General features: G+C 45.2%; 1 protein-coding gene across 2 annotated transcripts in view; it reads left to right on the top strand.

Moving 5' to 3' along the window:
- pdlim7 (PDZ and LIM domain 7) overlaps nucleotides 1–17255 on the top strand; it is a 165879-nt gene that overhangs the window by 62817 nt on the left and 85807 nt on the right. For both annotated transcript variants that reach the window (XM_070878487.1, XM_070878486.1), the window contains exon 3: nucleotides 9776–9809. In XM_070878487.1, the coding sequence (XP_070734588.1) occupies nucleotides 9776–9809 (34 nt within the window). The remainder of the gene's footprint in view (nucleotides 1–9775; nucleotides 9810–17255) is intronic.

Raw genomic sequence — 17255 nt, 5'->3', positions numbered from 1 at the left:
GTAGTGGGAGTCTGTTCGGGTCGGGCCCGGTCCGGGGGGGAGCGGGAATCGAGCCGGGTCTGGGGGCGGGGGGTTGGAAGTCGAGTCGGGAGGAAGCAGGAGCTGGGCGTGGGAGGTGCAGCCTGATCCACGCAGCCCCAGTGAGGCCATTCGGGCAGGGCTTAGGGGCTGCGTGCTTCAGGCCCCTCCCACACAGTTTTGGGCGCCTGGAGCTACTGCAGATGCGCGCCCACTGTAGCGTGCCCGTGCAGAGGTCCCGGCACTGTTTTCAGCGCAGGGTCCTGGCTCCGCCTCCCACAGCTCGTGCTGCGCCGCACGCAGCTCCAGAGGACCTGCAGGGAGCCGGAGAATCGGTAAGTATTTTTTAGGCACACTTTCTGCCGCAAAAAACGGGCGTCCAGGTCGGGGCTGCGCCGTTCTAGGCGTGGCCCGAAACTTGGGCCCCTAGCTCCTGACTATGGGGTGCCTTTCATTGGAGAAGTCTGTCATTCACATCACACCAATGAACAATCTCCGATATCTCCATTCCAAGTGAGCAAGTGTTTGACCTGTAATCTATATTATACTTGTTTCTGAAGTTTATTTTTGTTTGACTCTTATCCTCCCAAGTTCTGGGTTCCCCTGTTTGATTCACTGGTCAGTTTGCCAACATGTGTTCATCCATATATAGTCGTCTACTTCTGTATATAAAATTCAAATTACTTTTCATTTTAAATCAAAATTGAGCATTCAAATTTTATCTGACTTACTAAAATAAATGATTTCCTTACTCATTAGATTGCCAGCAGCTTTTTCGAACTCTAGGGTGTGTGGACTATGTATTTCAAAGAAAATACTACCTTCTGCACAGCAATACTCATACAATAATGAAAGATGAATGTGCTAAGATGCCTATTTCTGATTTATGTAAGCAACCAGGGCACAGCAACGTAAGCTTATTAAATTTGTAAAAATACTAAAATGGTGAGTATGATGTGAATGGCAGATGCAGTTACCCTTTTGTGGACCGATTTAGATCAATTATGAAATTGGACAGGCAAATGGCAAATTATGTTATAGAATAATAGAAACATGTAGCAAATAAGGAGGCTATTCAGCCCATCGTGCGTGTGCTAGCTCTTTGAAAGAACTATCCATTGAGTCCCACTTCCCTGCTCTTTCCCCATATATTGCTGACTCATTGCAAGAATAAGCAGCAGGTATACAGTGAAGTAAGTAGAATTGGCACAGGGAAACTGAAAGCGACATGGGAGTGTCGGTAGCCTTATCTCTTTCAGTGTCTGCACAATGTGAAAAATGTATTTTAAAATGTAGAACTGTACAGTAATATATACATATTTACTCAGATTAGTCAGCACCTATAAAGAGAAAAAGCAATTTAATGTTTTGGGGTGTATCTCTATAGAACTGAAAACCAAACGATAAATGAGAATTTTATTGAGGTTGGGGAAAAAAATAGAGAAAAAATGGAGAATTAGCAGATAGTCTAATTTTGGAGCAGAAGTTCTTAATAGGTTGAATTAACTATATACTACTTAACAGAAAACTGTTAGATGTTGTAGCTGAGGCAATGGAGAGGCATTAAAAGAATGGAAAAATGCAAACAGTTGAGGGTGAAAAGACATTAGTGAGGCCCACATAAACGGTGAGAAAATGGTAGGATTTAAAGTTGAGGAGGAAGCTGCAAATGTAAAAAACTTAAAATTAAAGCACTGAAAAAAACACAGTAGTCTGTTGGTTTCTAGAAGAGGAAAAAGCAAGGTACCACCACAATAAACGTTTCCCCCGAGCCAGCACTGTTTGCAGGAAAGGCTCTACACTTGAAATGCCAATATGCTATAATAAAACTGGAGGATATCACTGGGATTTGAAGTTAAAGTCGATGTTTAGACAATAAAGCTGCAGAGTGCCCAAGAGATAGACAAGCTCCTATCTCGAAAGCCTTTGTTAAGCCTAGTTGGAATAATACAGGAGGCCAAAAGCTGAGCGGTCAGAGAAAGAATCTGAGGGGAACTGAAGCCGCAGCAAAGTCAAGGTCACACTTGTGGACAGAATGCATGTGTTCAATTTAAATGGTCAGCTAATCTTGTGTTTGATCTTTGCAATGTAGAGGAGATTGCATCATGAGCAGTAAATATATCATCCTAAATGCAAGAGGGGCAGGGAAAAAAGGGTGGAGTTTTAATAGGAAGTGGGGTGAGAATCTGGGTAGTTGTGCGAGTTGATCTGTTTGTAATGAATGACTGGAATATGTCTACAGAGAGTATGCTGAGGCATTATAATGCACTGATTAGAACGCATTGAGTACTGCATACTATTCAATATATTAAACTTCAAAGGTTTTTTGCAATCTCGCTCCATTTAAATAATTTTTTTTTCCCTGCCAAAGTGGATAACCTCACACTTTCCCACGTTATACTCCATCTGCCAAATGTTTGCCCACTCACTTAACCTGTCTATATCCCTTTGCAGATTCTTTGTGTCCTCCTCACAACTTGCATTCCCACCCATCTTTGCATCATTAGCAAACTTGGCTAAATTACACTTGGTCCCTTCATCCAATTTATTAATATAGATTGTAAATAATTGAGGCCCCAGCACCGATCCCTGTGGCACCCCACGAGTTACTGTTTTCCAACGGGAAAACGACCCATTTATCCCAACTCTCTGTTTTCTGTTAGTTAGCCAATCATCTATCCATGCTAATATGTTACCCCCAACCCCGTGAGCTCTTATCTTGTGCAGTAGTGGCACCTTATCAAATGCCTTCTGGAAATCCAAATACACCACATCCACTGGTTCCCCCCTATCCACCCTGCTTGTTACATCCTCAAAGAACTCCAGCAAATTTGTCAAACATGATTTCCCTTCCATAAAACCATGCTAGCTCTGCTTGACTGTATTATGCTTTTCCAAATGACTTCTACTGCTTCCTTAATAACAGATTCCAGCATTTTCCCAATGATAGGCTAACTGGTCTATAGTTTCCTGCTTTCTGTCTCCCTCCTTTTTTAAATAGGGATGTTACATTTATGGTTTTCCAACCCGTTGGGACCTCGCCAGAATCCAGGAAATTTTCGTAGATTACAACCAATGCATCCACTATCTCTGCAGCCACTTCTTTTAAGACCCTAGGATGCAGGCCATCTTGTCCACCTTTTAGTCTTATTATTTTACTGAGTACTTTTTCTTTAATGATTGTTTTAAGTTCCCCCCTCCCTATAGCCCCTTGATTATCTATTATTGGGCTGTTTTTAGTGTCTTCGACTGTGAAGACTGATACAAAATATTTGTTCAAATTCTCTGCCATTTCCCTGTTTCCCATTATTTATTCCGGTATCTACTAGGTAAAGCAGAGGAGGTAGGCTTCGAGAGTTCAAGATGTAGTTGATTGCCAGGATGGGAATACTGGAGAGATAAGTTTGAGAAGTTAAATGGTATTTTCTCATAATTGTTTTCCCCCTCTTGTATGGTTTTCTTTTGGCCTTGTATTCAATACTCGTTTCTAAACAAAAGCTTACTTTTCTACCTATGTTGCTGAGCATTAACTAACCATCTTGCCAGTGGTGCTACAGGGGTTAATACAATTTGTATGGATCCAGTAATGCAGAACTAGGTTGCTGCAACTTAAATGAATTGTTTTAAGCCACTTAAAAAGATGATCTGGAGCAGAGGTGTGTCTTGTTCACTGACTAGTCTGTAAAACATTAATTGCAACAGAAACTAGCTTAAAGCAGAGGAAGATTTACCCATGGTCTGTTTCCTGTTTATAACGTTGCACACATTAACAGTTTCCTGATAAGTTATCAGGGTGTTAGGGCATAGTATATGTTCCAATAGTTGTAAACTGTCACTCCATCAATCATTTTACAATTTCCTTTGGACTATTTGTTTTAATTTTCTGGAGTTATACATTATGCTGGTTTCAGTCCTAGCTGAAGTGAAATTGCCAAAACAGACTGATCTAAAGAATAGCACCAAGGTAAATGGTACCATACAGGCAAGCCTATTTTTTTTTAAAGTAAAAGATGACAAATGGCTGCAAAGCTTATTTGAATAGATGCCTTGGGTTGTGTGACGATAACAACAATAATAACATGTATTTATATAGCGCCTTTAATGCAGTGAGACGTCCCATGGTAGGAGTATTAAGCGATAAAAATTTGACACCGAGCCGAAATTAGCGCAGGTAGAAATGGGAAATTCAGTAGAAATTACCGCAGATGATCAAAAGCTTGGTCAGAGAGCTATGTTTTAAGGAAAGTCTGGAAGGAGGAAAGAGAAGCGGAGAGGTTTAGGCAGCGAGTTCCAGATAACAAGGCATGGCCACCAGTGGTTGACCGATTACAATCAGGGATGCTCAGGAGGGCAGAATTAGAGGAGCACAGACATCTCGGGGGTCTGGATGGGTATGGGGCTGGAGGAGATTATAGAGATAGGGAAGAGTGAGGCCATGGAGGAATTTGAAAATAAGGATGAGAATTTTGAAATTGAGGTTTGCTTAACCGAAAGCCAATGTAGGTCAGCGAGCACAAGGATGATGAGTGAGCGGGACTTGGTGCGAGTTAGGACACAGGCAGCTGCGTTTTGGATCACTTCTCATTTACGTCGGGTAGAATGTGGGAGGCCAGCCAGGAGTGTGTTGGAATAGTCAAGTCTAGAGGTAACAAAGGCATGGATGAGAGCTTCAGCAGCCGATGAGCTGAGGCAAGGGCGGCGACGTTGCGATATTACGGAAGTGGAAATAGGCGGTCTTGGTTATGTTGCGGATATGTGGTCAAAAGCTCATTTCAAGGTCAAATATGACAGCCTCAGACAGGAATTGGGGAGAGGGATGGAGTCAATGTCTAGGGAATGGAGTTTGTGGCGGGGACTGAAAACAATGGCTTCGGTCTTCCCAATATTCAATTGGAGAAAATTTCTGCTCATCCAGAACTGGATGTTGGACAAGCCGTCTGACAATTTAGAGATCGTGGCGGGGTCGTTGAGTAGTTGGACTGAGGTGCACTGGGACATGGGCTTGTCATAACCTAAGCTGTGCATGCTCAATCACTTTTATTTGCAGGTGAGTAAACCTGAAGTGTTCAAATGTGCCATTCCAGCAATGGTGGATTTGGAAATTGCTGATGGGGAAATTTGCGGGCCAAAGGCATGGAATTAATTTTCAAAATTATTCTGGGGAATATCCCAGAAAAGTTTGGTTCGGACTCTTCAGTACATTTCTGATATTTGGATCCTGTTGTAACTGTGCCGTTCAGTGATGGTACTCTTGCCTCTGAACAAAATGATTATGGTTTCAAGCTCCATTCCAGTGATAGGAACCCATTATCTGGGCTGACATTTCAGTTGAGTACTGAGAGACTGCTGCATTGTTGGAGATGCTGTTAGAGGTATAGTATCAGGCAGTCCCAAAAAAAGATGAGCTCTCAGGTGTTTCAATGAGTTACATCTTGAAGGGTGGAAGACGCCTGTGCGTGAATTCTTTTAATGTGGAGTGGCTGTTCACCAGCCACCACACGGGCTAGACAGAGCAAGGCCGTGGGACCAGTGGCAAAGATTAACCGAGCCGACTGGAGACCAAACTCTGCTGCGCAATCCCTGGGCCCCGACCCCGCTGTTGATGTATGCTGGGCCCCGACTCCTCCGCTCCTCGACTCCACCTCTGCTGGGTCCTGAACTCTTGTCTCACCTTGGACCCAACCTCGTCATTCCTCTGCTGCTCTCCATCTTTCCTCCAGCACCTGGGTCCTGACCCCACCGATGGTCTTACCCGTGCTCAAATCGGCGACCTGGATTTCGGTGATGTCAATCCAGTCGCACTCCTGGACTAGTTCGTGCTGCTCTCTGCAGTGCCTGGCTTCTTATATCCCTGACCTGCCGCGATGGTGTTCCCTCACAGGTCGTGGGGCGCCGACTAATGTCTTTCGGATAAGATATTAACTGAAGCCCCAACTAGGAAGTAAAAAGCACTGATTATCATTTCATTTAAAAAAAAATTTATAGAGAGCGAAATAAAGATTGAGACATACACATGGGGTTAAGGTAAAAGCTGAAATATCAAACTTAGAATATATATATATTTCTTTTATTTTAAAAATCTAATGATGGTAATCGATGGAGAAATTTGACATTCCACAAATATAAAATTAGGTTTTCAGGGCCAGAACGGTTGTTCAGCAGTCAATACGTCGTTAAAATCCCAGCTACACCTATTCCAATAAGGCTTAACTTTTTATGGGGTGTTTAACAGCAATATTAGATCGTAAAAGCTTGGGCTCGAACATTCAGTCCATTTGCGCCTCCCATTAGCACCCCCCCGGGGCGGCGCTGGAAACGACTCCCACCATATTGGGCGAGAGTTTTGCTGCGGCGTTGCATCCGGAGATCGTGTGCTCCTCGCCGTGCACATTGCCCCGTTAGCGCCCCCGGCCTGAAATTCACTTTTGTCCCCTGCAGCAGCACCGGGGACATGTATTGGGTGGCCGGCCACCACCAGGGCAAAAATTAAAGGCGCGGTAGCGGAGTGAAAAATTTGAAAAAAAACTTGCCTTATTGCTGCTCCTGATCCGGTTTCTTCGCAGGGTTCTGGCCACAATCGCACAATGTGGCACTCTGCTGGAGTGCTGATTGTGCAGCACTCCCACTCCATGGTGGTCCAGATAAGTCCCTTTTCCTTGTGCAGAGTCAGCAATGTGGGCCCTTCCCTTTAAGTGAGTGAAGAGCCCCCTGGAAGCGGCAGCGCTGCCTGGCCCTGTCCGCTGCCCGGCCCTATCCACTGCCTGGCCCTGTGTGCGTCCGCTGCCCGGCCCAGTGCGCTGCATGGCCCAGTGCATGTCCGCTGCGGCACTCCACTTCCTTTCGGAGGCAGTAACCCGAATTTCTGGAGAGGGGTGAGACTTCAGCACCTGGCGCTAAGTCATGCTCCTCCCGACTGTTACTGCCCCCAAATGCGGCCATACAGAATTTCTCCCCTGTTAAGTGTTCGTCAATTCAACAGATTGCCGGTTCTGGGGAGTTCCACAGTGCAGCCTGACTGACCACAACTTCAGCATTTCCGCGTTTATCTGCGCATGCGCTAAATCCTGAAGTTACGGTCAGTTTCAGAAGGGTAATGATGGTGAAAGCTATAATTAACACTGCGAAATCTGGGCCATAACGATAGAAATTACTTGGCTATAGTAACAGATGACTGTTAATCGTGCTCATGTGGTATTTTATTAAAATAGCAGATAGAGGAATGTGAAACAAATTCATCCAGCAAGCTTGTCTGTTTAAAGTCTGAGAAAACAACATTTGATTCTAGTGGCTTCCTATTTGGCCTTCCAACTGATCCAATTAGTTCTGATGTCCTTCAGTCCTATCTTTTGACTGAACTAGTTAATTGATACTGATGACCGATCCTTATGAAAAAAGCTGACTTCCATGTCCCCCCATTTTTTAATGAAACGCTAACCAGCAGGAGCTGAGATTGACCTTGGGCAGTTGCGATTCGCCAACTCTTTTTACAGCTGACATACAATCAGAAAAGATAATCAGGCGGGCTGTAAAACGGGCTACTGTTTTGTTATCGCCTGGTTTGCACTGCCATCCAAGAGTAATTTCCCCCCCACTGACCGATGTGTTAAATTGCATACATAGCAACAATGTGCTGCTGATGCTCAAAGTATAATTTTTGTGCTTGGGGACACCGTTCATGAATAACAATCTAGCTAACTGTGACCATAATATGATTGAATTCGATATTAGATTTGACTGGGAGAAGGGTGAGGCATAAAGTAAGCTTTTAAATTTCGGTAAGGCTGACTCTGAAGGGATGACATAGAAATTGACCACAGAAAACTAAGAGGAACTGTTAATGGGTAAAACTACAAATTAACAGTGGAAGGTGTTCAAATAAGTATTGGGTACAATACAAGCTGTGTACTTACCCCTAATCTGAACATTTACCAAGCAGTTGCAACAGCCCTCTGATTTACCTCAGCAGTTTAGGAGTGACAACCTTAAAAGGGACAAGCCAGGTGAACATCTAAACATCAACACTCTGCTGCGGACCCAGGATAATTCCACAGGAGATTTAATGGCCAGCACTGGGAGGTGTTAGCGATCCGGAATATTAGGTCCTTCATTGAAACACCTGTGAACTCATCCCTTTTCACCGTGGAAGCAAGTCATCCTCGTTTTGAGGGACTGCCTATGATAATGACATACCCCTAAAGAGCAAGAATTCCACTTGTGTAATTAAACAACCTTGGTTAACAAGAGGTGAGTATAAAACTAAAGAAAGGGCTTCAAAGAATAGTAGAGATCCCACGGACTAGGAGAGCTATAAAGAACAGCAAAGGAATACAAAGCAAGAAGTAATAGCTGCTGTTAAGCGATTCAATATTGGCCAGAACACCCCTGCTCACCTTTGAATAGTTCAGTTGAATCTTTATGCTCACCTATGGGGGCCTTAGGTTAATGTCTTATCCAAAAGACAGCGCCTTTACGCTTCCTCAGTACTGCACTGAAGTGCCAGCCGACAATATACAGGTCGAACGTCCGAAATCCGGAGTGCTAAAAACAGTAATTGTCCAAAAACCGGACAGTGTACAGGTTGCAAGAGTCATTGTCCGGAATCTGGAAATATTTCCCGAAAACCGGACTTTTAAGTCTTCAAGCAGGAATCCAAAAAATACGCAGCCCGGCATCGTGTGGCCGGCCTCGAGGTTGCTGTCGGATGTAATGCTCCAAAATCCAGAAATTCACGAAACTAGGTCCAAGGGTTTCCGGATTCAGGACATCTGATTGTCTCCGAAATCTGGAAATACCCAAAAATCATCCATGAGGTTTCCGGATTTGGGCAGTTGGATTTTTGGCTCCGAAATCCGGAAATACACGAAAGTCGGCCCAAGGGTTTCTGAATTCGGAATATCGGATTTCTACTCCGAAATCCAGAAAAAAATGAAAACCGGAATGGCCTTGGTCCCGAGGTTTCCGGTTTTGGGACGTTATATCTGTATGCCCACGTTTCTGGAGTGGGGCTTGAACCCTCAACCTTCTCACTCAGGTGAGAGTGCTACCAGTGAGTCAAAACTGACACAAGAAAATTCTACTTAGCGAAGAAACCATTTGCATTGCAAATATGACATCATTTCTACAATCCTTGCTATTATCAAATATGGCTGGAACAGATTGGTTACTTTAGGGAGTTTCCCTGGCCAACCTTAAATTTCTCTGCTAGTTTTGTCAGTCTCCCTCTACTCTATCTTTTGTGCCCCTAATGGTTCTGCAGCACACATTTAAAGGTTTTGAGACATGGACTCTTTGGGGTTTGGTTTCTCTGAAATGCAGGTGTTTAACAGTTTGTGTATGAGAGATCTGTAACCGGCTATTGGTTGTGATTAGCATCGGCCATTTTCCTTGATAATTTATGATTGTGTTTGTGACATCGATTTTCCTCGGACTATAAAATGAGTATTGATTTAAATTCATAGTGGTATCTATTATTATAGATTACACATAATAGTGCATTTTTGAGGTACTCATACAACAATCAAAAGGTTGTGGTTTCAAGGATCTCAGAAACGTGATTTTGCACTATCTCCGTGCAGTCGTTCCTTTGGATTAAATATTTAACCAAAGTCACATCTGCCAATCCTGATGTGCGAAAGGTTCCATGATGCATGTGACAAGACAGAGCACTGTGGTATCCCATCCTCTAGCATGTCATTTCCTAATGAACTTTAGTATAGTATGTGTTTCAACACTTATTTCTTTTGTCTTCTCTTCTCAGAGTTCTTCGTTCCTCAGGAGGCAGTGATGAGAAGGTACAGTAGCCAACTACTTTTTATGCAGTGTTCATATTGTACAGATTTATTTAAAAAATCTCAAACTAAGGTAGACTGTGCCAAGTATGTTTTAATTGTACAGGTTCACCGTGACTCCTTCATTTTGTAGCAACTTCCACAAAAGCTTCTATTTATATCATATGTAAAAAAATACCCCCTTCCCTGAAAATGGATTATAACATTCCTGTATGGTAAGATTATATTACCTCAATTATTGATTTGATTTTTGTCCATCTTTTTTCTTGGAAGTCCTGGATGTATATCAAAGCACCAAACTGTCAATACCAAAGGGTGCAGAGTTCAGCCTTGGTTAATCTCACATGATTGTATACCTATTAAGATCATGTACATGTAAGCCAAATTGTTTAGTGTTGTAATTAATGGCTTAATGATGGGATTGTCACTTTGTGAAGTGTATTAAAAACTACGGAAACCACTTGATCTATAGTGATTGCTAATGCATTGTTAACTAGCATTCCTAATACTTGTAGTGTTTATTGCTCACCATTAGTTTTGCTTTGAGTAGTGACATATCTGTCCCACTTGATTCAGATTCTAAGTATGAAGCTTGGAGAAAATTACAAATTTCCTATTTTGCTGTAAGCAAATGGCACTAATTTCCGTTGATTATGTTCCTGCAACAACTGTCAGTACTATGCTTGCTTGCAGCCATTTTCTTCCTGTTGAATTATTATTTAAAAGGTCAGTACTCCAGATGTTCCTGAGAGCTCTCTTGCCACTGTTCTTCTACATTCTCCCACCTCTGTTGCATAATATATACACCAGAATCCTGCTTCACACCAATTCATCCTTTTTGTAAATCTTTTTAATTCAAAAGTCAGATTATATCCAAAATTCAGTTCCATGAAAATCAGATGTGCAGTTTAATCTCAAGTGCAGATTTTGGGGTCAACTTTCGGCCTGAGTTGCTCCTATTTTTGGAGCAACTAGTTTAGAATGGAGTATCTTAGAAATTGCAATTCTCGGCATTTAGTTTGTTCCAGTTCTAGTGAGTTAGAACAGTTTCATTTTAGAACAGATTTCTTTTTCAAAAGGGGGCGTGTCCGGCCACTTACGTCTGTTTTGCAAGTTTAGGCAGCGAAAACTTACTCCAAACTAACTTAGAATGGAATAAGTGTAGATTTTTATACGCTCAGAAAAACCCTGTCTACACTTAGCAATCAGGTGTAAGGAAGAGAGATTGGGGGGGGCGGGGGTGGAAAGCAAAGTTTACAAACATGAAACATCGCTTTTACAAATAAAGAGCCATCATCAATGATAAATAATAAATAAATCAATAAATCAACCAATAAATCAATCAAAAAAAAATTTAAAATGAAAAAATTAAATCAATAAATAAAAAATTAAGTTTCTACTTCCCGACTGCAGCGTCGGGAGCCCTCCAACACATGCTGGGACGCACCCCTCCCCCCCAGTATGTGTATCTCTGTCTCTGTCAGTGTGTGTCTCTCTCTCTGTCAGTGACTGTGTTTCTGACAGCGAGTTGGGGAAGGGAGGGGGTGGGGGGGGGGGGAGGAAGAGGGAAGGGAGGGGGTGGGGGCGGAGAGGGAAGGGAGGGAAGGGGTGGAGGGGGGGGAGGTGGGTGGAGGGGGGGGAGGGCAAGAGGTGGGGGGAGGGGTGGGAAGGGAAGGGGTGGTGGGGGGAGGGGTGGGGGAGGGAGGGCAGGGGGAGAGGGAGGGAGGGTGGGGGGGGAGGGAGAGGGAGGGTAGGGAGGGAGAGGGAGGGAAGGGGTGTGGGAGGAGGAGGGGAGGGAAGGGGTGTGGGAGGAGGAGGGGAGGAAAGGGGTGTGGGAGGAGGAGGGGAGGAAAGGGGTGTGGGAGGAGGAGGGGAGGAAAGGGGTGTGGGAGGAGGAGGGGAGGAAAGGGGTGGGGGAGGAGGAGGGGAGGTAAGGGGTGGGGTGGGAGAGGGGTGGGGGAGGAGGAGGGGAGGGAAGGGGTGGGGTGGGAGAGGGGGAGGGAAGGGGTGGGGGAGGAGGGGGAGGGAAGGGGAGAGAAGGCGGGAAGAGTTGGGGGATGGGGGGGCGGAAAGGGAAGGGGTGGGGGAGGAGGGGGGAAGGGAAGGGGAGGGGGTGGGAAGGGGTGAGGGGGGGGGGAGGGAAGGGGCGGGGGAGAGGAGAGGAGAGGAGAGGGAGGGAAGGGACGGGTGGAGAGGAGAGAGAGGGAGAGAACAAACTGAATGGGCCCAGCTGATGACTTTGGGCGGGGCCCGTCCCCTGCAAGATGTCGGGCGGGCGGGCCCTGCCGAAGACGTGAAGAGGGAGCGGAGCGAACCGGACCTGAGGGGGTCGGGGGGGAACCGGCAGGCAGCGGAGCAGGAGCTGGGGTGGGGGGGGGAAGCAGCAGGCAGCGGAGCGGGGGGCGGGAGAGAGCCAGAGGGAGTGGAAGCTGGAGCCAGAGCTGGAGGAGGGAGGTGCAGTCCGATCTTCGCCGTCCCAGTGAGCCCATTCGGCCAGGGCTAGGGGCGGCGTGCTTCGGGACCCTCCCACACAGTTTCGGGTGCCTGGAGCTACTGCACATGCACACACACTGTAGGTCCCGGCACTGTTTTCAGCGCAAGGACCTGGCTCCGCCCCCCCCACAGCTTGTGCTGTGCTGCACCGAGGGCCTGGATCAACCTGAGGGAGTGGAGAATACCAAGGTAAGTTTCCGGCGCGGTTTTGAGCGTGGAAATCAGGCGGGGCTGCGCCGTTCTAGGCGCGGCCCGAAACTTGACCCCTTTATATCTAGCTCAGAAAGGTGAAAGGACTCAAGGCTGCACTTTGTCTTTGTATAAACTTTCATTCAAGTGTGGGGTGGGGGAGGTGCTGAAGTTGAGCTATTTTTGAATTCAGTTTAGTTTTCTGAAAACTTGCTTCAACAAATATTAATTATTTCCATACCAAAGCAAGGAGTGGTTCTTTTATATACGCAGACCAAGCTCTCAAGTGTTAATTTACGTTTCCGCATCTACACAGACTGAAATATTGCCACGAACCATTTAGAGACAACAAACAAAACACATACGCTGAACACAATGGGTAGATTCTTCACTTCTCCCTCCCTCCCTGTGCCTGACAGAAACCAGACGGGGGCAGTTGCAATGGAATGGGGGCTTACTCCTTCCCTTTCCTCGATCTGGCTGACTGCAATATAAATTGCAGATGGGGGATCCGCTTTAAATATGCAGATCGGGCTCTGATGATTTCATTGGGGCCTGATCTGCTACTGTTTACTGAGGCCCGAACTGGAGAGGGCAGGGCAGACTCTGATGGCTTCCCCATCGGAACCAGGCTCGGCAAGGTAAGTTTTAACTTTTTTTTTACTTCCCTTGCTGGGCCAGGAGGAGCAGGTGTGGCCCCACACGGGAACCTTGGCCTTCCCCTGCTGGAACACTTGCCTTGTGCCAATGATCATCCTGCGGTTCCCTGGTGGTGGCCTCCTGTCGCTAAGCAGCTACTTCCCACTCCCTTCCCAGCCCTTTTGGTCAGGAAGCTGGCAAGCAGCATGTTAATGAGGCCCGGCCCTTAAAATCAGGTGAGCCTGCCTGCGGCCACTCCTGGACAGGCACACTGCTTGCTTTGCTGCGATCCCGGCCAGGAGTTAAAATTGAGGCTAATTTTGTTTTTTCTGAAGGACTTGCGTAATAGCTAGCGTGTCCTGAAAGTAGTGTAGATTGCTGCTGATAATTAATAGTTTGCAGTGTAGAAATGTTGTACTTGGGCAAATATCATGAACTGAAGTTGATAAGTATGTAAATAAATGTTACATTTTAAGACTGCTGCCATAAAGGCCGCAGACTCTCTTCCGACTTAGACTAGCTTGGGATCAGATTAAGTGAACATTCTTTGGGGATTTGACAATCTCAGTTTTATATGGCTTGCTGTTGCATATATTATTAGGCATAGTGAGATAGTGCCCAGTGGAGGAGGCATGGGTAAAATTGGTATGGTTTATGGTGCTGCCCATTCTGGACTCTCTTCACTTATCGTACGTGTGCTACAAAGTGGCCAGACTAGGAGCTGCTATGTGTCAGGACACAACTCAAATGTCAAAGGCCACCTGAATCACTTAAAAGCCTATCTTGGACACAGAAGCCAGCCATTTCCCAAACTCGTGCTCCATGGGAAAGCAGGTAGAAGAAACATTAAGTTAAATTGCAGAGCAATCAGTCAGACGATCACCAAAGGGAAGCCCTGCTGTGCTAAATACTTGTCTGATCAAAACATCAAATTTAGGCAAATAAATGTGTGTACAATGTTCTTGTAATGATGTTGGATATTCTGTCAGCAGGTGACAGGAATGGGATCTGCGTAAATCGTTTGGAAACCAAATGCAATTAGGTGAAAGGTATATTTGTTGATGGCACTGAAGATTGAAGCAGGAATGTAGTAATGAAGGGTTGGGTAATTGGAGTCTGACTAACAACTTTAGCAGCTGGGGAAATACTATCTCTCTATGATTCTCTTCTTCTTTTCCTTTCTTTTTTCTTCCTTTCTCTTCTTTAAATCTTATTTTTTCTTTTATGTCTCATTGGATGGCAAATTGTGGAACATGCATGATGGCCATGCTAAATTGTACTTCATCCCCTGATCTGTCTGAACATCCGAAGGTTTGCTATAACATTACTATGGTATATGTGGACACTGGACAATGTGGACAACTTTCCATTCCTCGGGGGCCTATTATCAGCAAGGGCAGACATCGACGACGAGGTTCAACACCGCCTCCAGTGCGCCAGCGCAGCCTTCGGCTGCAAGAGGAAGAGAGTGTTTGAAGATCAGACTCTCAAATCTGCCACCAAGCTCATGGTCTACAGGGCTGTAGTGATACCCGCCCTCCTGTATAGCTCAGACACATGGACCATATACAGTAGACACCTAAAATTGCTGGAGAAATACCACCAACGATGTCTCCGCATGATCCAGCAAATCCCCTGGGAGGACAGACGCACCAACATTGGCGTCCTCAATTAGGCCAACATCGCCAGCATCGAAGCACTGACCACACTCGACCAGTTCCATTGGGCAGGCCACATTGTTCGCATGCCTGACACAAGACTCCCAAAGCAAGCGCTCTACTTGGAACTCTTACATGCAAGCAAGCCCAAGGTGGGCAGAGGAAACATTTCAAGGACACCCTCAAAGCCTCCTTGATAAAATGCAACATCCCCACCGACACCTGGGAGTCCCTGGTCAAAGACTGCCCTAAGTGGTGGAAGTGCATCTGGGAGGGCGCTGAGCAACTCATGTCTCGTCACCGAAAGCATGCAGAAAATAAGCGCAGGCAGCCGAAGGAGCGTGCAGCAAACCAGTCCGACCCACCTTTTCTTTCAATGACTGTCACAGGTGAGGCAGAGACTGTAATCCCCATATTGTACTGTTCAGTCAGCTAAGAACTCACTTTTAGAGTGGAAGCAAGTCTTCCTCGATTTCGAGGGACTGCCTATGATATATTTTGTGCTGACTCTGATGCCTACACCTCACTGTATCTGTGCAAGTGTACATGTACTCACTAGGTTAATGTGCCATGCAGGTGTTACGAGTCATGCTGCACAGCATAGCCTTGGTTTCTTTGGAGACAACCTTCTTTGTGGTTCAGATAATGGGCACATGGTGGATTATCTTAAATAAAAGCATGATCGATGTCTTCTCCTCCCTCCAAATATTTCCCAGTGTCAGTGGAAGCACACTCGCCTCTGAGTCAGAAGGTTGTGGGTCTCGGGACTTGAGCACATAAATCTAGGCTGTCACTCCAGTGTAGTGCTGAGGGAGTGATGCACAATCGTTGGTGCTGTATTTCGGATGAGACATTAAACCGAGGCCACATCTGCCCCCTCAAGTGGACATAAAAGATCCCATGGTACTATTTCGAAGAGGAGCAGGGGAGTTATCCCCAGTGTGCTGGCCAATATTTATCCCTTAATCAACATAACAAAAACAGTTTATCTGGTCATTATCACGTTGTTGTTTGTGGGAGTTGTGCACATGTCTATCGCGTTTCCCACATTACAACAGTGACTACACTTCAAAACGTACTTCATTGGCTGTAAAGCACTTTGATAAGTCTGGTGGTCATGTAAGGCGCTATATAAATGCAAGTCTTTTTAATTAGAGCACTCGGGAGCTAAAATTGGTCTTTGGTGGTAGTGCAAATGGACAATAACAAATTTGGCAGTCCGTTTTACACTCCATCCGATTGGGGTGTGGTGTAAGACGCATTGCCAATGAGTTATCGACTTTTTTGCGCTACTCGTTGTTCTAGTTTGTATATGACAAACAAAAACTAGCTGCGCTAAATTTCATGGCAGAAACTCTCTTGAGTTAGCCAAAAAAAGCAAATAAAAACTGTGGATAAAGACTTGGGTAACTGTGTGTATAATTAACTGTCTTTTTCTTTAAATAACTTTGCATTCCAAAGCACAGTTTTGAAAACCTTACTCTGGGTGCTTATTATGAAAGGCTAGTTCTGACCTAAAGAATTCTGAAAAGTGCAGATGTTAAGAATACATCCATCGCTCCGTTGTAATATTGAAATGAAGATCTTATATCTTTCTGGCAGGAGCTTCTGAACCACTGGAAATAACCTTCATGCACGTTATGGGTGGAGATGCACAGTCATTGATACCAACCCGTCCTTCTGCTTTGATCAACCTGATTTTACAAATTTATGGGATGTAACCAAGCTGAGACATGCCTCTTGTATTTTAGTATTCATCTCTGATCCTAGCATCCCACTGCAGCACTAGAAGCAACAAGCTTTTTATTATGCTCTACTCATTGTAAAGCTGAGTGGTATGCTGAATCCCTCATCCATGCGGTAGCTACCTCTAAACTTGACTATTCCAATGCTCTCATGGCTGGCCTCCCATCTTCCACCCAACATAAACTTGAGCTCGTCTGAAATTCTGTTGTCCATATGCTAACTTGCCCGAAGTCCCGTTCACTCAATACCACTGTGCTCGCTGACCTACATTGGCTCCCGGTCTGACAGTGCCTCGTTTAAAAAAAATTCTCATCTTTGTTTCCTACATTACAACAGTGACTACACTCCAAAAGTAATTAATTGGCTGTAAAATGCTTTGAGACGTCCGGTGGTCGTGAAAGGTGCCATATAAATGCAAGTCTTTCTTTCTTTCAAATCCCTTCATGGCCTTGCCCCTCCATAATCTCTCTAACCTCCTTCAGCTCTACAGCCCTTTGAGATCTCTGCGCTTCTCTAACTCTGTCCTCTTCGCACCCCCAATTTTAATCACTTCACTGTTGGCAGACCTGCTTTCAGCTACTTTGGTCCAAAGCTCTGGAGCTCCCTTCCTAAAACACTCCACCTCTCTTTCCTCCTTGAAGACACTCCTTAAAATCTATCTGTTTGGTCAACTGCCTAATATCTCATTGTATGGCTCGGTGTCAAATTTTGTTAATAGTTCTAT

The sequence above is a fragment of the Pristiophorus japonicus genome, chromosome 4, assembly GCF_044704955.1.
Source record: "Pristiophorus japonicus isolate sPriJap1 chromosome 4, sPriJap1.hap1, whole genome shotgun sequence".
NCBI lineage: Eukaryota > Metazoa > Chordata > Chondrichthyes > Pristiophoridae > Pristiophorus > Pristiophorus japonicus.
The sequence above is the reverse complement of the archived record's forward strand: the minus strand, read 5'-3'. Positions and strand labels throughout refer to the sequence as shown.